The sequence below is a fragment of the Bidens hawaiensis genome, unplaced genomic scaffold (assembly GCF_021521415.1).
Source record: "Bidens hawaiensis isolate Kalapana, Puna unplaced genomic scaffold, B.hawaiensis_p1.1 tig00010387_1, whole genome shotgun sequence".
NCBI classification, from domain to species: domain Eukaryota; kingdom Viridiplantae; phylum Streptophyta; class Magnoliopsida; order Asterales; family Asteraceae; genus Bidens; species Bidens hawaiensis.
The window spans coordinates 207,689-231,380 of NW_027491790.1; the positions used below are offsets into that span (position 1 = coordinate 207,689).

The 23,692-nt window shown below is 37.4% G+C and overlaps 1 protein-coding gene and 1 pseudogene across 1 annotated transcript; both read right to left on the reverse strand.

The window, feature by feature from the left end:
- Positions 1-8,550: 8,550 nt before the first annotated feature.
- Positions 8,551-10,810, reverse strand: LOC143535112 (DEAD-box ATP-dependent RNA helicase 21-like). Its single transcript, XM_077029448.1, has one exon. The coding sequence runs from the start codon at positions 10,713-10,715 to the stop codon at positions 8,655-8,657; it is 2,061 nt and encodes a 686-aa protein (XP_076885563.1). The 5' UTR covers positions 10,716-10,810; the 3' UTR covers positions 8,551-8,654.
- Positions 10,811-13,452: 2,642 nt separating this feature from the next.
- On the reverse strand, positions 13,453-16,880 carry LOC143535137 (putative protein S-acyltransferase 7; annotated as a pseudogene).
- Positions 16,881-23,692: the final 6,812 nt, after the last annotated feature.

Consider the following 23,692-nt stretch of genomic DNA (forward strand, 5'->3'; position numbering starts at 1 on the left):
GATGCAAAATGTCCGTTAAGCAAAAACGTACCGGTTACCACATTCGGCTCTTCTTTAGCTTCGCCTGCGCCGATCACAAAAGCTCTCCCGCGAGCTTGGTTTCCCTTTTGCGGGCAATCCCGACTGAAATGCCCTGGCTTTCCGCATGCGTAGCAGTTGTCACTGGCTCCAGCTTCTCTGACACGGCAATTCATCGTCTTGTGCCCTGGTCTGCCACATTTGGCACATTCGATTCTTGCGCATTCACCCTCGTGGTGAAACTTGCATTTGTTGCACCATGGGTAAGGCCCGCTGTATCCTTTCCTTGATGTCTCCGCGGCTTGGATCGCGTAAACCCTTGCGCTTTCCTGCTTCTTGAACGGTGGCTGCTTGGAGTCGGACCCTCGGTGGTGAGAGTTCCATTTCCTCTTGGAGTCAGAGGTTCGCTGTTCGTTTCCGCGCGTAGTCAACATACCCGCACGGACCGTATCCCTTGTAAGGGTGATGGCCCGCGCTACCGCCTCATCAAAGGTTGGAGGCGCTGCGGCGTTGAGCGGAACCCTAACAACAGGAGGTAACCCAAAAATATACCTCTCGATCTTCTTTTCCTCCGTGTTTGCCATGTCTGGTACCAACTGGCAAAGCTCGTTGAACCGGTTGTTGTAGGCGTCGATATCCGTTCCTACCATTGTGTGGTTCCAGAATTCCTGCTGCAGACTCTGGATTTCTGCGCGAGAGCAGAACTTTCTCATCATCATTTCCTTCAGTTCCTCCCAGGTCTTGTGGAGAGCAACTTCTCGCCCCAATGTTTTCATTTGAAGCTTCCACCAAGACGAAGCTGCCTCTTGGAACATGCAGGTCGCGTAAAGAACCTTCTGGTTCTCACTACATCTGCTAATGGAGAGAACTGTCTCCATCTTGTCAATCCAGTTGTAGAGCCCAATGGCCCCTTCGGTACCCTTGAATGGCCAAGGCCTACAGGCCATGAATGTCTTATAGGAGCATCCTTTGTCCAAGGCTCCTGATTCGGGTTCTGGGGTCTCATTCTGACGACCCTGACTTGATTCGGCCTTGCTGGCCTCATGAGTCGCAATCGCCTGCGCGATTATTTCCGCGAGTTCCTCGGGTGTCATGGTAATTCCTTTGGCTTTAGTTGGAGGCATTCTCGCTTTAAAAGAGAATGGAAATATATCAAACTTAGCGCATGTACTCTGAGCACATAATGTTATCATTATTTACTAGACACTGTGTGACCCGTGTTCCTAAGTGTGTGTATAGTTTCTTTTGAAAATATTTTCTTTGAAAAGTATTTCATGTGATTCCCCAACGGTTATAGTCTAGGTTAAAACTTCTTTTCCTAGTTCGCTATAACCTGGCTCTGATACCAATCTGTCACACCCGGCCCTGAGCGGCGGAAACAGCCGGGCGCGCGCGAGTGGGGATTGATAATTAAGCACGGGCCATTGCAAACAATCAAAGATTTTCATTGCGCATGAATTGTTTAATACAATACATTACATTGTTTAAAAATTACATAAAAACATCCAAGTATAAAACTGTTGAAGATTTCCAAGCCATATCCCCTTGCGCGGCGGGAACAACCACGCGCATCGAAGGGATAGAACTAAAATCTTCCAAAAAGCTAGTTTAGATGTTCAGCGTGAGGTGCTCTAAGTGTGACTCCATGCGCTACCTAATTATCTCCTGAAAGACACGTAAAAACATTTGAATCAGTATAAACTGAGTGAGTTCACAAGTTTTAGTAACTTGATAAATCGTATTGCATCATAATCATTCTGAAACATAATTCTGGTAGCATCATTAAAACACATGCTTGGTAAAACGTAGTTCTATCAACATATTCTGATAAAATCGTTCCGCGGTTTACGCGCGAACATTTCTGGGAACTGTGCTCGTCTGTGTAAGTGGCACTGCCACTACGAGCGAAACAAGTAATACTGTCCCGCGGGTTACGCGCGGACACTTCTGAAAAATCGTGCTCGTCTGTGTAAGTGGCGCTGCCACTACGAGCGAATAATACCGTCCCGCGGGTTACGCGCTGACGTTGTGCCGGAAAACAAGGCGCTCGTCTACGTAAGAGGAGCGACCTCTACGAGCGGGCTCAATCCCATAGTACTGCCCCGTGCTAGGCACTCGTCTGTGTAAGAGGTGCGACCCCTACGAGTGGGTGGATCAAACCAGCAGTCCCTACCCTTAGAGTTCCAATGGTAAAGTGATCACTTACTCGTATCGCACTCTCATCGAAAACCATAGATAACCGTTTGCATTGCTCATCATGAAACATAATTTAAACACATAATCGCTTGCATAGCTTGTAAGTATACCATGATAAAACAATATTTAAGTACGTGTCCCTCGCCCCGAAAACAGTTTAAAAGTAGTGAAAACAGTGAAAATAGGGGCTGTGAGACTCACCTGAGGTTCTTGTTAAGGGATTAATCGAGATTCGGGTTTTCTTGGTGTTGGCCTCGGAATCGAAGGTCTAGTAACAGGATCGGAAATGAAAACAACGGATGCTTGGGAGAGGATTAGTGCAAGTTTGTAGTTCTTTGAAGTGTGTTTTGGGTGATAATTTAGGTTACAAATTTATAGGCAAACTCAAGGGAACACAATCCCTTGCTTTAGGGGATTGTAATCTTTTCATATCTAGGTGTAATGATGATAAAGTATGGAAATTATTGTTATTTATTTAAAAGTGGAGTAGTGGATAAAAGATTTGATTTGATTTGGTCAGGACATGCAGGTCTGGGGTTGGTGAGAATAGGGTGGCTGACAGTTGACTTTTCATGTTACAGCGTGCTTTTTCAGGAACTTTTGTCAGTGTACAGTAAAAAGTGGAAAATCTCTGAAACACGCTACTGTTTCCTTTTGGGCGGGAGTAATCTCCTTATGTCTGGAGAATAGACTAAGTGTTCTGTGCGCATCACTTTGTGCGCATAGCTTTCTGCGTGAAGGACATTTCTTTGCTGCGGGTAGGTGCGTAACCTTCTCGCAGTTAGGGACATTGAGTTTCATTTGTAGATTCTCCAGGGGGTCTTGGTATTTCAACATAGTGATCAGTCATGTTGAAGTCAATTCCATCTTGGAGCTTCAGACAAACTAGCTCTCAATGTTCCCGCCATGCGGGGAGGTTAGTTCCCTTCCGCACGCGCATAAACGATTTAGGATGCACCCGCCTTAGCATCATGCGGGATGGTCAACCCATAGACAACATAACGTTAAGTTACATGAAAACATAAAGCCAAAATATTCACGCATGGCGCATATAATACATGCTCACGCTGGTTCTTAACATGGTGCGCTCGCGCAGGTTGCATGTAACAACTGCACGCGCTGACTAACATGGCGCGCTCGCGCAGGGCGCACATAACAAATGCACGCGCTGACTAATATGGCGCGCTTAATATTCACAATCACCTAATTATTAGGTTGATTACTTAGTTTAAGGGGTTGGGAATTTACCGGGTGTCACATCTTTGGTTTGAAAGTTTCTTCGAAATCTCTTCTCGAGTGGAAGTCTGCTTCTTTACGCTTCCCTTTCGCCTTATGACGTGGGTTTGCGTCACTGTCAGATTCTTCCCAATCTTCATCATCCACATACTCGCAATCATTGCTCATGTTGAGCTGTTGTCGAGTGCTTCCGAATTTGTCATTGGCCTGTTGGAGTGAACGTAAACGTTCGTCCAACTCGGCTTGGAATTCTTTCTGACGTGCTTCCGCTTAAGCTTTAACTTGTTCTGGTGTTTGTCGGGGAAGTCTCATCTGTTGTTTCCCCAACTGGGTATCAATGAATCCCAGGGGAGGATTGTTTACTGCACTTGCCCCAGCTTGGGTAACCGGGGTAGTGTTCGTAACAATCGTGTATTCACCGGTGTTCCCCCCTAGTAGCTGGGGTTGTGGTTACCGGAGTTTCTTGGTTACCCGGTGGCTTTAGCATCGGAGTAACCTTAACCATCTTTCCAGAAGTTTGAAAAAAAACTGAGAAAGAAAAGTTCTAGCTTAATGCACGGATGGCGCCAATGAAGAAACACTAAGATACCCCGACAGATTAAGGATAATCTTAGGGTTAAGTAGATGTTTCCCACGAAGGTTAGGTCCGGCAAAGATGGTTATTCTTCTCAACCTGCAAAACAGACACCGTAAGCTCGTCACTGAGAAGAGGGGGTTCCTCCTTGTGACCACCCTCCGGTGTGAGAATCAGACTAGGTTGCTCTGAATATAAGTGTATATAGAGAGAAATAGCTAGAGAGAAGATGATGATACCGTTCCAAGGTGTTGGAGTATTTATAGCCGAAGGTAGGTTTCCAAGCAGGTACGGCCAGCTGTATATAATATTCCTTTTCCACCGACTACGGGCTACGTTCGTGCCATGATGGGAGTTGGTGGGTAGGCAGCGGCTGATAGTGACATTTTGTACTATAGCGTGCTCCTTATCGTACTATTGTCAGTGAGCTGTCACCCTGTGATTGGTTCATGGGTTGCTTTTGTCAGATCTTGTCTATTTGTCCATACCTTGGTAGGTATAGTACAAAAGATCTTCTAGAAGCGTACGGACTGGCTCTTTTGGGCGGGAATATTCCCGCCCTGCTCATTCCTTCTTCATGTGACATTGCTGAAGTATAAGAGTTAGTGCCTTATGCGTGTAGCCTTGCTGTTAGTGCGGGTAGCCTTCCTTCTTGGCTTGTACCCACAGCTGCGGGGACAGGCAGGGTACTGTACCAAGGGAGGCTTTCCTGCGGGGACAGCTGGCTTACTGTGTGTAAGGTCTTCATCTCTCTGAGCATGGTGGGTCCTGCGGATCCAGTTGGTCTTTGCGTAGACGTACCTCTTCAAGGTGAGTCTTGTGGGTCCAACTAGGCTTTGCGGGAGCCTACCTGTTCAGGGCGTTTTTATTTCAGCTCGACCGAGATATTTAAATTCTCAAAGACGACCCTACTAATAGTTATACGAGTAGCATGATCCTATATGACTTGTATCCGTGGTCCCGAATGTGTAGATAGTGGGCCTGGATATTTTTATAGATCATCAATGCATGCTTTGTCCTCCTATTTTAAATGCTTTTGTTTTATTTTTTGGTTTTTTACACACTTTGTGCATGCTCTAGCATTTGTGTTGGTAACATGGTAACTTTCAAGTTTCAACTTCAACATTCAACAACTCATACCAAATTGTTTGTCTTTTATGTATTTGTTGTTATTTTACTCAAGTCGGGGGACTACTTGCCAACACTCAACCATATTGAAACTTCTATCAAGTGATTTAACACTCGAGTCATCCTCTTATCCATCCAACTACCACCAAGCCTCATTGAATATGATAATTTGTAATTTTTCAAGATTATGGAATTATGATCGAGATATTAGTGATTTAGGAAAATAAAACATATATATCAAGTAGTTCTTAAGTCAAATAGCAATTACAACTTCTGCATAAGTCTCATTCGTGAGTCCAAATTAGGGATGTCAAACACATACGGATTCAACGGCCAGACCTGAAATATGAAACATTTAGGTTAGTTAATTGACACGTATTCGAGTATGAAACTGATTTTAAAAATTTTAACAAGTATAGTGTTAAGTGATACTTGAACTGATTATCCAAAACATATATAACCGTTTAAATTATTTTTTTTATTTTGTCATTACTCATTAAGGCAATACGGTGATCTATTAAATCAATTCCCTAATTTTAAGTTTGTATACTATTTTGGGTAATAAAATTATATAAATTGAATTTAGATTTTTAATATCTTTTATTTTTGTTATGTTTATATAGTTTCCATGTTTATCTTTTCATGTCTAGTAAAAATAGGATTGATTGTAAACGTTTTCATCAGTTTTCCGGTTGAATATTAAATTGAATAACTTTGTTATTGGAACCTATGGTTCAGTTTATCGGTCTTTAATTAACTAAAGTGTCATGAGCCATTTAAATGTTTCCGTTCCCGCATCAAAACCAAAATGGGACCAATGTATTTGAAAATTCACATAACTTTTAATAAACTTATACTTATATATGATATATCCTACAAGTATTACATCGGGCAAGAGACACGATTTAAAATCAGATACGGAGATTTCGTTACCAATACACGTCGGAAACCGGTCCTATTATCATTCCTACACTTAACTAGAGTTTGTTAAAAGGAACTCAAAAGATGGAATGCGTACTTTAAATTACAATTTAACAATTTATTTAACGTGTAATTCAGGTTTTGGGGGCCCGAAGAAAAGCATCATAACCCCCAAATTGAACATATTATTCTATTGAGAATTTGGTTATCTTGAGCCTAGAGTAGTCCAACTCTCGTTTTATATTGGATCAATCAGATTTTTCATGTTGACACAAAATATAAGATACGTGAACTTATATTTAAATCAATAAAAGATTATTTATGGATTACCATATGCACATAATATTTTCCTGAAATAACATTATAATAAGAGCATGGAATTGATTTACCGTTAAAACTTGGTTCATTAAGCGTATAAATTGTAATATTGTATCATATAGTCATAGTCACCGGAACGGAAACTAGTAACAAAACGATTTAGACAACACAATAAAATATGAAATGCAATCTCCCTACATTTTTATTTTATTATTTTATAAAATTTCTATGATACTCCATTTTCATCTACCGTCTGTTATGATTGCAAGAACACGTATATAATAAAGCTTACAATAGAAGAAAAATGATGTCAAAACTTTGAAGCTTGGGGTTCATATTTACTCTCGTTGTTTAAAGCTCGGCAAAGGTGTTAAAACAATTAGAGAGCAAAAGAAGACGGTTCTTTCGGGTAGGTAGTTTGGAAAGAGAAAAAATTAGTTGGATCTTGTGGCAAAAATTAATTCTTGCTAAGAATCGAGGCGGCTTAGGAGTTGGTAGTTTACATGTGGCAAATACGGACATGTTGGCCAAGTAGTGGTATAGGATAAACATTCATTATGGGTCAAAACGATTATCACCTTGCATTTTAAATGAGTCGGATCAATGTTTGTGGAGAGGTTTGAATGAGCGCGATAGTCAGTTTGTGGTCAAATGTTTATGATGGGAAATTGATAATTGGAGACAAGTTGTACTTGAGACTTCGGTTAAGCAACAATCAAACGGTGAAAAGGGGATGCTAATTCAAACGATAATGGCGACGGCATTCTGGATGATTTGGAAAGCGAGAAACGTAAGGGTGTTCAATATCAAACATATGATGTAAATGGTACATTGTTACAATGATTTAATTAATTTTACCAAGTGATCAGTGATGTAAAAGAGATATTTTAGATTGAACTTGGATTGCTCTAAATGAATTAATGAAATAGAATCATGAAGTGTGGCCACCAGCGAGGTGCACAAAATCGGGTTGAAACCAGGCCGGTCATTCAGTTGAACATGGTATTTTTGTTAAACCGGTTCAGGTTTTAACCCAATTTTTAGGGTAAATGACCGGGTTTGACCGATCTGAAACTGGGTTTTAACAAACCCTCTTACGGCTTGATCGGTTTCAAAGTTTAGGGTCACAAACTGATTTCAACTCGACTGTTCGCTTCAATGCCGATCATTCTTTACTAAATAGTTTTTAGATTTAGTCTTCTTGATTGCGCTATTAGTTTTCTCAATATACATATGAACATTTGCAATTGTTTAGTCTGTTATTTGCCTAGTTAATTTTTCTCAATGCACAGAACATAGTAAAGTTGAATCATACAATACCTTAGTAAATTCAACAGAAATGGAGAAAATGGCTATCAATCTTAGTATCTTGCCATGGTGCTTTTGCATCAATAAAACACTACTGTATATTGACAAACAGATTGAGCAACTAGAGCCTGAAGGCAAAGGTAATACTTGTATGTAAAAAACCAAGTCTTCCCTAATTGTTTTTCTTTACATAACTTACATCAACAAATCGACAATTCGATCTTCAATCTGGAAATTGGTTATTCCATCTTCAGGTATCACATAAAAGTGATAAAACTATGAGCTATGACTTTTTATTTGCGGCTATTGACCTGTGTTTTTCCGGCTTGCATACTACAATCTATCATCACTGTGATTTTCTAATTTACAATCTATTGATTGTTTAGGTTTCTTAAGTGACTTAATGAGAATGTTTTAAGTGATTTTCTGATTGAAAACCAATTATCTATTAATTACATAAACAATTTAACTGACTCTTAGTAAAGCTGTTCCAAGTGAAATCGCTCGTTAAACTGTTAACTGTCTAAGCTCAAACATAGAAGAGAGATGACATTCGGAAAATGTCCCAAATAATCTCCTCACTTATGCCTTCAAAAAGGTTGAGCCAACCATATACATGAAAAATAACACGCGAATAGCATATCACCGTTACACTCACGCAGCATCTTAAAAACATCCTATAAGGAAGCATGGTTACACGACACAAACTAACCTAAGCATCTACGATTTACGTTCTCTACGCCATATTTTTGTTCTACCTATTTTCTTCACTAGTTTTTCATACATCTTCAAAATCTCAAAACCATATGAAACAGTTAATCAACATACAATATAAAGCAAAAACGGAATTAAAAATGTACTAAAAATTCATGCATGATAAAGAACAGATACCAACCTAGAGCTTATAAAATCTCAGAAAATACTCAAAACGTCAACGCCATCTTAAACATCACAATCAATGTGCAAAAACTGTATCGTTTCGCCTTGGTGGCCTATCAGGAATCGAACCAGGTTTGAACTTAGACGCCTCATGTCTAGCAAGTTCAGGAGGAACAGGACTATTGCTTTGTATAAGCATCTGCTTCAAATCATAAAACACATCAGTATCATGTAAAGTCAAGAATGTGGTAGCTGTACCTGTCTTCCCAGCCCGACCCGTACGCCCTATACGATGCGTATACATTTCAATACTTCCAGACATATCATAGTTTATAACATGAGCCACATCCGGTATATCAATACCACGACCCGCAACATCAGTAGCAACCAAAACATTAAACCTTTTAGTCCTGAAACCTTCAAGACTGATCTCTCTTTGTTCCTGTGACTTGCCACCGTGCAAAGTAGTCACACGGTACCCCGCTTTTTCCAACGTTTTCGATACAAAATCCGCAGACTTTTTCGTGTTTATAAACACAATTGCGGTTTTGTCACCTAAATCATCCAGCAGTTTCTGTAACATCGGCATTTTCTCAGACTCTTTCACCATGATAACATGCTGCGTAATCAGATCAGTTGCTTTTCCCGCAGTTCCAATGGTTACAACCACCGGGTTTCTTAAGTACTTTCGAGCTAATCTCTCAACAGCCGGAGGCATAGTCGCACTAAACATATAAGTGGTTCTGTATATTCTCTTCTCGTCAAGCTCCTCGTCTTCATTTTCGGGTTTAAAGTTACTCGACGGCATTGCATCAAGAACACCAACAACTTGTGGCTCAAAACCCATATCAATCATACGATCAGCTTCATCAAGAACAACATAGTTACACTGGTTCAAAACCGCATAACGTCTTTCCAAACAATCAATAAGACGCCCCGGAGTAGCAATAACAACCTCACACCCTTGTCTAATCTTAAACCCTTGCTCTTCAATCGACTGCCCACCGACAATCGAAACCACTTTAATACCTAAATAATGCGCGAACTTAACCGTTTCTTCTTCAATCTGCTGCGCAAGCTCTCGAGTAGGCGCCATGACAACCGCATACGGACCTTCCGCTTCATTCTCTTCACTAATTGGAGGCAGTCGGGTTATGTAAGTCAACATAGGAAGAACAAAAGCAGCAGTTTTACCCGAACCTGTTTCTGCAACACCGATGACATCTCGTTGTTGCAGACCAAGCGGAATCGCAGCCATTTGAATAGGCGACGGAGTCTTGTACCCTGCGCGTTCCACCGCTTTCAAAAGCTCCGAACTGAGTTTACTCTCGACCCAACTCCTCATCGGTCTCGGTATTCTTGACCCCTTATACGAAATATTAAAATCCTCTCTGAATATCCTCCAATCCCTCTCAGTCATCTCTTCCAGCTTCTTCTCGGACCAATGGCGATCAACTCGCATATCAAACGTATCATACGCCTCCGCCTTCTCGTCCTTCACCCTCTGCGCAGCCGCGTCTTCCGGCCTCTCCTCAATCCCATCCTTCTTCCTAATCTCATCCCTCAACTCCTTCTCATTCTTCGCCGCAAGCTTCTTCTGCTCCCGACGATCCATCCCGGCCCGAAACCCTCTGCCGAACAATAACCGCGCCTCGTGCGGGTTCTGATACAACACATTCATGTCCCGAGACGTGTCCTCGGTGTTCTCCCAATCGAACGAGAACCGGAACTTCTCGCTCGGTTTAATCACTCGCTTCTTCGGCTTTTTCGACCCGAGATACTGCTCCTTGATCGCCTCAAGCTCCTTCTCGCGTTCTCGCTCCGCTAGCTTCTCTACTCTCGCTCTCTCCCTCGCCTTATGCTCTTCATCACGCTCTCGATCACGGTTCCGTCGTTCAGTATCTCGGTCACGGTCACGGTCACGGCGGTCACGGTGGTGGTGACGGTCGTCGGCGACGGTGGACGGTGGTGGAGGTTTGGAAGATGAGGATTCGTGAAGTTGTTGTGAACGGCGTTTTTGTTCTTCGAATTCTTCTTGACGGCGTTTTAGGGCAAGTTGTTCACGCTCGGCTTTGGATAGGAATACTGGCTTTTTCGCTTGTAGTTTTTCACCGAGGTCGTCGGTTGAACGTTTCATGGTGTGATTGAAGGTTCAGGTGATTGAATTGGATTGGATTGAAGTTGCAGGTGAGCCTAGGGTTTGGGTGTTGAATGTGATTTTGGGGTTTCAGATTTTTTTATGAGAACTCTTTCTATATTAATTAATTAATATTACGAAGAAAGAAAACCACATCAAAAAGGCCGTTCAAATTGCTCGCCGCTTGTTCGTCGATCGCTCGAAAATTACTTGAAAAATGCTCGTTCGATTTTCGCTCGGTTTGGAAGTGAGCCGTTCGACTCGGTTCGGTTTAAAAACAATCCAAGCACGAGCAAAGCCTCGCTCGGTTTGGTTCAGTTTCTTTTTCTCGAATTATTTTTTTTTATTAGTTTTATATATAAACTTTATGTATATATATATATATATATAAAGTATACTATTTTTTAAAGTTTTTAAAGTTTTCTTCTTTTGTGTTGAATTCAAAGTTCAAATTTAAACCTTAGCCGCTCGTTTTATATATATTTTGTTGTTAACTTTGAGTTTTATACATTTTAAAGGTGAAAGTTTAGACAATCAAAAACTTGATGTTTTTATTAACATTTAACACAAACCAAATTACATCTGGATAATGGGTAAGCGAGCAACAAGCTGCGCCGCTATCCCCTTTTGGATCGCAAAGCCTATTCTACTAATTATAAATCCGTGGTTCCTCGGGCTCTGCGAGTCACTGTGGGCCACCTTCTGCACCCGCTCCAAAAAGCGAACCGCCTCGGGAGCTAGGGATCCAAATGTGTCGACGGAAAATGGAATGAACACGTGATGATTCTCCAAACATGCTGCCTCATGTTTAGCAACCTTCCTAGATTCCGCCCTCAAAACCGCCTGTCTCGGAACGAAGCCACTGTCACTCAGCTCCACCAATGGGGACACCCCAGTGAGGTCGACACACGCATGCTTACCCCCTGCCCAACCAAACACAAGACGCAGTGTGGATCTTCTCTCTCTCGGATCAGTCAGAAAGTCTTGAATTAGACAATATAGAGTTGAATGTCTTGAATTAATGATATTTTGAAGTCTTAGAAATTTAAAATTGGAAACTTTGTACGAAATCAAGCAAAACCAAGCCGAACCAAGTTGCTCGGTTTCAAACCAAACCTAGTTCAAGCATAAAGATATCGCTCGTTTCTTTAAATTCAATCCGCTCGGTTTGGTTCGCTTTTAAACCAAACCAAGTATGAACATGTCCGCGTTCGGTTCGGCTCGGTTCGTGAACAACCCTACACCAAATACGATATGACCTAAATGTATTTATACTAAAGATATGACTTGCTAATTAAGAAATCTAATTAGACTCAAACTAGGAAACCAAATAAATTAATAATAATAACCAACACTTATTTCTAATTTAATAAACTAAACCGACTCAAACTCAAACCCAAACTCTTTAAACTATAAACTTTCATCAAGATTAATCCTTCAATTTGGGGTTTCCGATGATGATAGTGTAAGTGTAAGGGGGTGTTTGGTCTAGCTTTTATTTTTTGGCTTATGCTTATATCCATACAAATAAACTTATTCAAATAAGCTAAAAAACCATTTTCAAATAAGCCTTTTCAAACTAGTCTATATAAGCTAATAAGCATAAGATTAAAAAACTAAACCAAACACCAATTTAAGCTTATTTTGTAAAAAAAAAGCTAAAGAATCTATGAACTTTGTTAAAAAAGCTAGGCCAAACACCCCCTAAGATTATATTTCAACTCACAAACGCTATTAAAGATTTATTATTGTGAACTATTAAATACGTAAAAATTATAATTGTTAATTAATAAATCTAGAAATGAAAGATTATGAGTGATGACCGACTTGAAGTGAGATTAAAGTTGTTTGTTTTTTCAGAGTTAAAATGTTTGCAGTCTGTGGATCATATTTGTAGATATCTGCAGAATAAGATGTAAACCAAACCTCTGTAAGACTATTTGCTAAATTAATTAGGGATTGTGTACGAACTGTAGTAGTGGACAGTGGTGGTGGTAGGTAACAATGGTGCTGGAGAATGGTGGGTGATGGTGATGGACGGTGGTGGTGGAGGACGATGGGTGGTGGTGGTGGATAGTGAGGTATTGATAGGGTGTGAAGAAGTTGGTTATTAATTTATCTTTTAAAATTATTATAAAACACTTTTCACCTATTTTAAAAACTCTTTAAAAAAAAAGAGATATTTTAAGTAAAAACAAATAAACAAACTGTCCTCCACTGGCCTTTAAAGCATGGATATACATGTAAAAGATTTTACATTTTATGAATTTTTATAAAGTAGATAAATTATTATGTAAACTCTAAAATGTGTTTAACACTAATGTTAAGAAGTTATATTATATAGCAAGTTGTAAAATTGTTAAGGAAATAGGAAAATGTAAGTGAATCTTCTCCTAAACTTTATAAGATTGCATCAATTACGTATGTTTAAACTTTATAACTGTATAACAGAAAAGCTGTATGAACCTCTAAGAAATTTCAAACATGTTGTTCACTTAATTCTAAGTTCTAACAGTAGTCAAAAAACTATTTTAGGAAAGTTCTTTTGTGTTTATTGTGTCTAAAATATGCAAGCTTCACATGTTAATAATCAAAGGTTCCTCTTAAATACCTGTTGAAATACAGCTACCAAAATGTGTGTAAAATATACTAAAGATCATTTTCCGACCACAACTCGTTTTTCTTCTGCCATGTTTATGTTCGTGTTTAAAGATTACCGACTTTAAAAGATCATTTTCATTAGCAAGCGTTGGACACGAACAACCAGTCGCACAAACGACGTTATCTTCACATTTTACAGCACCCAACTAAGTAAAACCGATAACGAATAACTACAAACACAATCCATCCTCCCAACACCTATTCTATACAGTATACACTCCCCATTCTATTGACACCAACTGCTTTCAGTTTCATAATCCTGAGCTCTTCTTTTCCTTATCTCTGCCTGCACTTTCTGTAATAAACTTTGATGCCAATCTATGCAAATCATGCGCAGCAGCCCACTTGTTTGACCGGTCCAACGCACCCGACTCACATCTTTCAAGATCAAGCTGATCGTTTTCGTCAACAGAACTCTCGGTGTCAAAGCTTTTTTTAGAAAAGTTCATGCTGAACGCGTACCCAAAGTATTTTGAACTGTTGTAAGTAGCATACATTTCAGGCTTTATAAACGCACGAAAGTCGTTCTGCGAAGGTGGTATTTTAGAGAAGTGAGCTTCTTTTACATTCTGAAAGCATCCTTTTTTGAAAGGATTTCTTCTTCTCTCGTATCGGTTTCTGAAGTTTTCGTAAGTAGTCTGCGTAAAAAGAGTAAACTGCGGTTTTAGTCCTTGTGGTTTGTCCGAATCTGTGATTTTAGTCCAATAATTTTAAAACTGCGATTTCCATCCTTGTGGTTTCATTTCACTTGCAGTTAAACCCGACCCCACTAACCCCGTTAAGTCTGACCGTTAAACCCATCAGCGTGCCCCTCACGTGAGGGGCAATTTTGTCCCTTTTCCCCCACCCTAATTCGCAAGCCCCGAGGCTGAGGTGTATTTGGGAAAAAAGGACAAAAATAACCCTCATGACTCAGTGGCGAAGCTTGGACGTACATGTCGAGGGGGCCAGACCCAGTATATATACAAAAATTCATTGATTAGAGGGGGGGCAGGCTCAAAATTTCGGTCAGAAACGGGTGAATTTACACCATGTATAAAAATTTTCGGCTGAAAAAAGATAAATATACATTGCCGAGCGAAAAACTGAGGAGGTCGGGCTCAAAACTTCGGTCGGAAACGGGTAAACTTACACTATGTATAAACATTTTCGGGCAAAAAAGGATGAATTTACACTACCGAGCAAAAACCCGAGGGGGCCGGGCTCAAAATTTTGGTCGAAGACGGGTAAATTAACACTATGTATAAAAAATTTCGGTCGAGAATGATAACCTTACACCACCGAGCAGAAAAACGGAGGGGGCCGGGGCCACCCTTGGCCCCAACTAAGCTACGCCCCTGCCTCATATGTGGGGCATGCTGATGGGTTTAACGATCAGACTTAACCGGGTCAGTGGGGTCGGGTTTAATTGCAAGTGAAATGAAACCACATGGACGAAAATCGCAGAGTTAAAACTATTGGACCAAAATCGCAGATTTGGACAAACCATAGGGACGAAAACCGCAGTTTACTCGCGTAAAAATGATAACTTTAGTATTTGGATTAATAGATTATAATTATGAACAAGTGAAGAATGAAGTTAAGTGTACCTGATTTGTGATGACCAAATAAAGATGAAATGCAGATAAGCCGCCGACGAACCATTGAACCGTGAAAGTGTAGGTAATAAGGATTCCGGATGCGGGGGATTTAATCATGGCTTCCCAGATAGTTGAACTGTTTTCTTGCATAGTCATGATGATGTTTATCCAACACATGCAGAAAACATATAGGAAGCTGTTGAGGATACAAACATGAAAAAGCATCTGTAATTCCTCTGAAATGAACAAGTTGGTGCAGTTAGGTGACTTTTCAGTTTTCAGTTATAGTAATAATATGAGCATAAGAAGGAACTTTGCATAACGGAAACTAATCGTTTCCATATGAATATTAGGATACAAGGATCTGATTTATTGTGATTCAGTGTTGGTTATTTATGTTTGGATGTAACAAAATGCACAACAAAACACTATTTTCTGGATGAATTTATGGGTTAAAAACATATCATTTTGGATGGTTTGATTCTTTGTTTACATCCAAATTCTTTGTTTTTGGATAGTTTGATATGTCATTAAAAACATATCATTTTGAAGTGGCGGTTCAGGTCATCACAAGTTCTCAACATATATATGATATAAAACTTTGTTAACTAGATGGCCAAAAGTTTTCTGGTCTTTGTATGTGGCTGCTTCAAAAAAATTTTAATCGGCCCGTTTTGACCCATAGCCATTTTGGTCAAAACCCATTACGCCCGAACGAAAATGACCACCTTAAAAACGGCGTGTGCTGACCAGTTCCAACCCGTCCATATTTTCAGGTATAGGTGTTGATCTTCTACATTTTGGTGCTAATTTTGTAATCATTTGCAATATTTCAAACATTATTTTAAAATGGCCCGTTTTGACCCTTACCAGTTTTTGTCCCTAAACTGAACCAGACTGCTCATTTTTTTAAAATGACCCGTGATGGTCAAAAGTCAAAACGCACATCAAAACACTCTTTTCTTATCTAGACATGATCAAATTTATAAACAAATAAAAATGAGCAGAAAAATACTAGTAAAGAACATACCTTGCCGATGCGATGGTCAAACCGGTCAACGCAGTTGTTGCATACAGAGCAATGCGAGCATCTTGGTGGGCGATAAAGCAAGCAAGTTTGACAATACTTGACCCTAACCACCGTTCCGTTAACATTAACACTTTTTGTAGGTGCTAGATATCTACCACTTTGTAAATATCTGCCACTTTGCCCTCCAGCCCAGTCATTAGACGCATCCCAATCATCATCTACCTCTGGAGACGGTGGTTGTCGGGGAAGTAATTCACAAGACTTTGAGAAACCAATGAACAAAACAAGATTACTGGAACCACAATGAGGCAGATTGTGAGGTAAAGAGACCCTGCATCAGGTCCAAATACTAATCTGCCCCGTAACGCAAAAACCTGCAAGAAAGCAATAAATAAATAATAAAAACACAAGGGAGTGTTTGGCAATTGGTTACAGTTCACAAAGTAAATAAACTTGTTCACGAACACAAACGAATGAACAGAAACAATATTTTGTTTGATTTTTCTAACCGAGAATGGTCAGTGTCAAACTGTCAATGGTTGGTCCAATTAGCAAGTTTGTGTTGGTGTTTCTTTAACATTCGTGTTCATATGTTAAATTATTACATGTAAATTAATCACATAATACTCATATATAATTTTGTTTTATAGTTCATAGTATTGCTTATATTGATATGATAAGATTACAAAAGTCATTAAAGAGTGTTGAAAACCTTTAGTGAACAAACATTAACGAACATAAACAAACACATTATCAAACATTAATGAAATTGAACGAACATGGCCTCTGTTTGTGTTCTTTTATTTAGTTAACCGAACATACTTCTTTGTCCATAAACTTTAACCAAGTAACAATTACTAGTGTGTTCATTAAACTTATCTTAATCATCACCATTGTTCTAATGTGATAAATTATAATTTAGGGGCCGTTCGATAGCCTCTTAATGATTTTATTAAGAGGCTACATCTTAATCGATCATAGATAAAGCGTGTTTAGTTTACAAAAAAGACAAGTTTTAATGGTTAATAGAGTCTTTTAATGGGTAAGTTTCCGAAAAATGTCAAATGATTCAGATGCTACCTTTTATAAATTTAATGACTCGATCAATAAAAATCTTTTTATTTAAACATTATATGCAGGGCCGGCATTTAGGGAGGGCTGGGTGGTCGACGGCCCCCGGCCCGACACCCCGTTAAGCCGAATTTTTTTTTTTATAAAAAAATATATATGTATTTTTATGAAAAAAAAAGATGTATATTTGATATTTAAACTCAATTACAAAACAACTAGTTTGGCTTAGTGGCAAAGAAGTATTACTCTCAACAAAAGGTTGTGGGTTCTAGCCTATTTTTATATAAAAGTTTTTTACACAACTTAAATCATAACCAAATATGCCCATTTTAAAAATTAAATTGTTTAAAGTCAACAAAATACTCATTTTACTTGAGACCCAAAATATTTATCTCCCTCGGCCAAAATTTTTTTTTGACTTCTCGGAGCCAAGCCTGATTATATGTATACGTGTATTAAATATTAAAAGTCAAATAAAAACATTTTATACACTATTATAACATTTTATAAACTATTATATGTGTGTATGTAATAATGTTATGTATATGAGTATATCATGTGTTCCAAAAATGGGTAAAATACAAAAACCAAAATGTGTTGTGTGTATTGTTAACTATTCAAACCAAGTACACACCAATAAAGAAGACTTTAGCTTTAACATTTACTCATGTTCATACCATAGGGACCATCTTCTATGTAAACTACTTGAGTATTTGTTGACCATATTTTAACCTTCAAACTATAGGGAGATCAAAGGGGTTAGACTAAACTGTTGAGTCCTAGAAACATAAAAGAAAATAAGAACCTAGATTGGAAATAAATCATTGCTGGTATATTCTTATTATATTCCCATTCCAGTTAATGAGGTACAACTCCAAGTATACATGTATGTAACATTCGGTCTCTCGCACCACTAATATTGTCCGTTTTCCTTACGAAGAGCTCACGGATTTGTTTTTGGTTGTTCATGTGAAGACTTCCCAGAAGGTCACCAATCATGCTACTACTTCCAGCTGAGCACGTTTAACTGTGGAGCTATCCTCTCGTCCACTACCATTAAGCCCAAAACGCGTTGGTAATTGAGAGGCAAGACATTTACCTATGAATCAAGGATCTCTCTTGTCCACGGTCGATGTGGGATTTGCCTAGAATGTTACAATGTAGTGATGAAACATCAATAAACATTTCAAAATTACAAGTAGAGTTAAAATATTATTTTCAATTAATAATGAACAAAGGGTTAAGGGGATATTGACTTTTGATAGTAATAATCATATAAATTTGTGATGAGATTAAGACGAAATTTGAGATCCAGAAACTATTAAGATGTATGCTACATATTAATGTTTTATCGTTTGTCCCGTCTTGAATCTATAGGTCAAAAGAGGTGGTGTAACCATAATGGAATAAAATATAGATCGACGAATTTTGCAACACTATTCTAGGGGAAAAATGAACATTTAAAGTTGAATATAAATCTCATCGACTGAAACATCGTGCATGAAACTATGAAAGATTAGGATGTTAAGTAGATTTTGTATATATAACAACATTTATGAAAATGGATTAAAGATTCGCTGAAAATGTTAGGTTTGTCAAGGCTTAGAGATCTTAGGCCTGATTACATATATACATGCGCTAATGAAGCATCATATGTAGCCAAAGATGTAGCATCAATGTTATACTGGGTTTATGAAACTCGTTTAATACATAATATAATCTATCATATTTCAGAAACCATGTGAGGTTATGCATAATACTTAGACTCAATATCATCATAGCTCCCAGCAACAATATGTTGTGTTGTTGTTTCTTGGAACTTTAAATGATACGTTGTGTATTAGGAAAATAAAATAACTAGTTTTGTAGACTTCATGAGGACATGCAAGCCAATCAACATTTGAATTAGCACGTAGTGCAATATCAATTGAGCGTAAAGAACCTCAATATAGGCTAGATATCACATTTAGAAGATGCAAGAGTTTGAAGAAACAACCAAACAGAACAAGATGTTAAGTAAAAAAAGATAATTGAATAGATGTCAAAAATCAGTAAATTACATTTTTTTCTATACTAATAATATTTATGTAACTCAATTTCAAACGGTTAAGATTTTAATGTAATGAAAGAATTAAGCGGCTCTATAAATCAATGACAAGAACTATTATTATTATGGTTAATATTATTTTTCGTTTTTTTTTTTGAAGAAACAGTGAAAAATCCAAAAAACAATCATGTCCCAAACATTAAATGTTCAATAATTTTAGACCAATAGTGCAAATAAATAAAAAAAAGTCTATTAAGTAACTAAGCAAGTTGATGCATAATATGTGGATAGAACTCAGAATTTACTAAAAATGTAATATTATATTTTTTTCCTAGGTTTTCTAAAAATGTACATTTTTATAAGGTTGTCAAATTATTTGTGCACTGTTTTTTATTTGAAAATATCTACTTGTGTTTTTTGACACGTTAGGCAAGGCCCCTTAGTTTTATGGAATTAAAAATCCCATTTAGGTAGAATCTCTTTTAATTTATTAACAGAAAACGGTATTATGGTATAGGTTTGAATATTTTATTTTGTTGTTATTTCATATTTTACCAAACCATGTGCTACTTATGTTTTTCTTATGAGAACACGAAAATATCCATACAGAACACCACGTTAACCATAAAAGATTTATATAGGCCTCTCAAATACATTATGCATATACACATGGGTGTAAAAATCTCAGTTAAACATCGATTAATCCTCAGTTAATTACTAGTCGTTGATTAATTTTTATTTAATTAAAATTGAAATACTTATATATAAAGTTTGGTGTGTGGTTAATCCTCGATTAGTAAGGTTTATCATAGAGGTGAAAGATCCAATATACTAATGCCTTAACGTACATTACGTACGCGAATTCATTTTTTCACGAATCAATCCATGAAAACACATCCAAACATCTCGGAATCGTCAATACATATCCAATCAATCAGTTGTTCACCGAAAAAAACAGTTTTGGATAGTTACTCGATTAATTTTTCATTTTTTTTCATGAAGACCTTTTTTGAGCGTTTAAATTTTGTGAGCGTTTTCTGAACTTTTTAGGTCTTTGCCTTTGAGCGTCTCGCGTATATACCGTACGTTAAAATATTAGCGTAAATTATCTGTACCCTATCATAAAGTGGGTTGTCTATTGCATCGTATCTCAAGTTCACCTTTAACAAAAATAAACATCATAGAATCTCATTGAAATATGGAAAACCAATATGCTTTATTTATTATTCCAATAATCTATACTGTATATAAAACATGAGTTAGGAACCTCTTAAATTTTAAGAGTTATCAAAATCATTGCTTTATATATAACATATAATGCATCAAAAACTTAAAAATTAGGGGTAATTAAGTTTTTACTCACAAATATTACACACTTACAATTTGGGTCATCAACTTCACAAGCTTTTTGTAAAGTTTAATAATTGTTACACATATGCCCCCTAATTAATAACAAACTACCCCATGATTTTTTAATGGTCATAACTTTTTCACACATTAATATTTTTTCAAACAAATTACATTATAAAAACGAACATTTTTTCTCTTTAATTTGGGTATAATATTGTTATGGTTTTTAGTTTTTAAAAATTTAGCATGTTACGCGCTTACCATTTAGTACCGGGTAATAGGTCGAGTTCTGGTCATTTGTAACAGTACAATAGGTTCGGAATGAGTCGATACAAAAAATGGTTATGGTTCGGGTTCGAGTAGAAATGGGCCAGGTCAGAACGTTGTCGAGTTGGAATGGGTTTGGGGCCAAAACGAGTTGGTTTAAAAAATGATTTATTTCAAATTACCGTATATTGGTTAAGCATGTTTTAATGTCGGTAACGTGCATTCCCGTCCGGTTACGCGTGTTCAATCTTCGATTACACGCAATTGGCTTTGCATGAGTCACGCGTCCAATTTTAGGCTACGTGTGCACTGTCATCAGGTAACCTATGTACCAACATGGACTATGCGTTCAATGTTGAGTTGCGTACGCGCCCCGCTGCATTGCGCGGGCATCCTGCTAGTAATAATAATACATTAATAATATGCTTTATTATTAAACCCCACCAGAAGAAATGAAACAAAGTTTGGTTGATTTCAAGATTCACGCATCCACCCATGTAACATGATATTGCTCTTTCTGTCTGTCTAGATATCTCCAAATCAAATCTCACTTTTTAACTTCTTCTGCTTCTGCCGACATCTATTATCCTCATTAAACTTTTTCCCTTAAAAATATCATTTTAATTCATTCTTTTAATCTTTTCAATAACAATCACCCTTCTGGCTCAAACAATAATTGAGCTATATTTACCTATGACACGTACAAATAAGCTTAACAATTTAACATACAAAACATAAATGGTGAAAGAGAAAAGAACATGCGATGCTAAAACTGTAATTACGTTACAAGTACCAGTAGAGTGAAAATTGTTACGCTACGGGGTATAAGTAGCGTAACCATTACTTTTCTTGTATATTGTTGTAGAGTAATTATTAGTACGTTATTACAAAATACAAAACAACGTTACACTTTATTAGTTTCGTTACCTTGTTATACATATTTGAATGCTAAATCATCACATAGATGTAATTGACGGCGTACTTGGAATTATCTAAATTGATTATATGTTTTGGCAAAATAAACGTACATACTCTTTAATATTTTTTGTTTTTAAATTCACATGTCAATCATATGACTTGAACCATCATTATTTGGAGAAAAATATATCTACTCGATACACTAAACGCTATTTGGTTATAAGATGATTACATGGTTGGTAGTCTCTTAACAGTCATTAAAAGGTATGGGTCATAACCTCTTAACCATTCAGACTTAAGATTACCTCTTAACCATTCAGAGGTTATGACCCATTAAAAGGTAGCCTCTTAATGACTATTAAAAGGCTACCAAAAATATCTTGACCACCTTAATAATAAACGGAAAGTAATTATTTATTCATAGTTATGTATATGTAATCAACTAATTTACACATACGTAAATTATTGTGTACAAGGTTGCATATATGCATTGCTTATATATTGCTCCTATTTGCCGCCCACTACACTTGACTTTACCAGAATACTCATAGTAAAATCAATCTTTTCGCATTGCCAGAAGACACAACGCAATCGAATAGGGTAAGGATAGATCACATCACCCAAGATACTAATGCACACCTAATCCATTATTAGGTTTCATCCTGAACTTAAGTCCATGCTACTATGCCATTGTGCAACCCACCTAACTAAAAATATTAATGTGATAACCAAATAGTAGGTCCCAACGAAAAAAATATATAGACGTAAATCCGTAATGGTTTGTTAATTATATTTAAAAATTAACATAATAATATAACCTAACAATACTTGTAGTTAGGGGTATGCATTGATCGGTTTAGGTTGGTTTTGGCCCAAAACCAAAAAAATAACCGAGATATTAGTTGATGGATAACCATAATTGATAAATTATGATGGTTTTGGTTAATCGGTTTTTAAGGTTCTAGTGGATCGATTAATCGTGAATTTAAGTCTAGCTAAAAATAGATGAAGACAATATAATTGGCCATTTTTTGGGTTTGAATTTTGTTTTGACCATGCAATAAATTTTTATTACACATGTATATATATTACGTAGCACCTACAATTAAAAACAACTTATTGTTGACTATTTTACTTAGATTAGTTGACTTCTTAAAGATGTTTGTAAGGACGAGTATTTAAATTAATGACTATTATATAAAAAGAATTTAAACAATAAACAGTGCATGAAAAAAATATACATATAATGGTTCCCAACCAATGAATTCATTGCTGACGGTTTGAACTTTTAACGTATTTGTTCCTAACGGTTTACGACTAACAAAGTCATAACGCCACTACTTGCAGGCCGGAAAATTCACATTTTTACCGGAAAATTCAACCTGAACGACGCCACCACCACCGACTCACCACCAACCAACCACCACTTGAGTACCACCAACCGATACCACTGATCGTTTCAACGACCTCAATAATCAAGGCTTTTTTAGAGAAAGGTCCTTAAAGGTCCGATCCAAGGTTACAAAAATGTTTTGGACGAAAATATTGAGTCATCCTTAAAAAAAATAACTTGTAACGTTAGAATTATGTTAGTCGTGGACCATTGAAAACAAAATAAATAAGATAAAAGGTAGGATCGTTATAAACCAATTCGTTAGTTGGGATCGTTAGCAACCAACCAATACAAGAAAAGAAACGATAAAGTATGTGTTAATGTAAGTATTTACAATTATGTTTGTAACGAGAAAATGATGTCTTTATAATTTGTGAAAGATGTTTTTCCCCTCCAATCGCATTAAGGGTGTGTTTGGGATTCCTTATTTTCTTCTCCTTATAACTTATTATGATAGAATAATTTATTTGTGTGTTAAAATAATGTTTGGGAATACAAGAGTCCTTTTCCATATCTCCTTATCTAGTAGGCTAAAATATAAGTTTTCAATAAGTTATGATTTTCTAACTTATCTCCTTATCAATACAACTTTCCATTACACCCTCATCCCACTATTCCTCCCAGCTCTTTAACCACCTACCCCTTCCATAAAAAATGTCC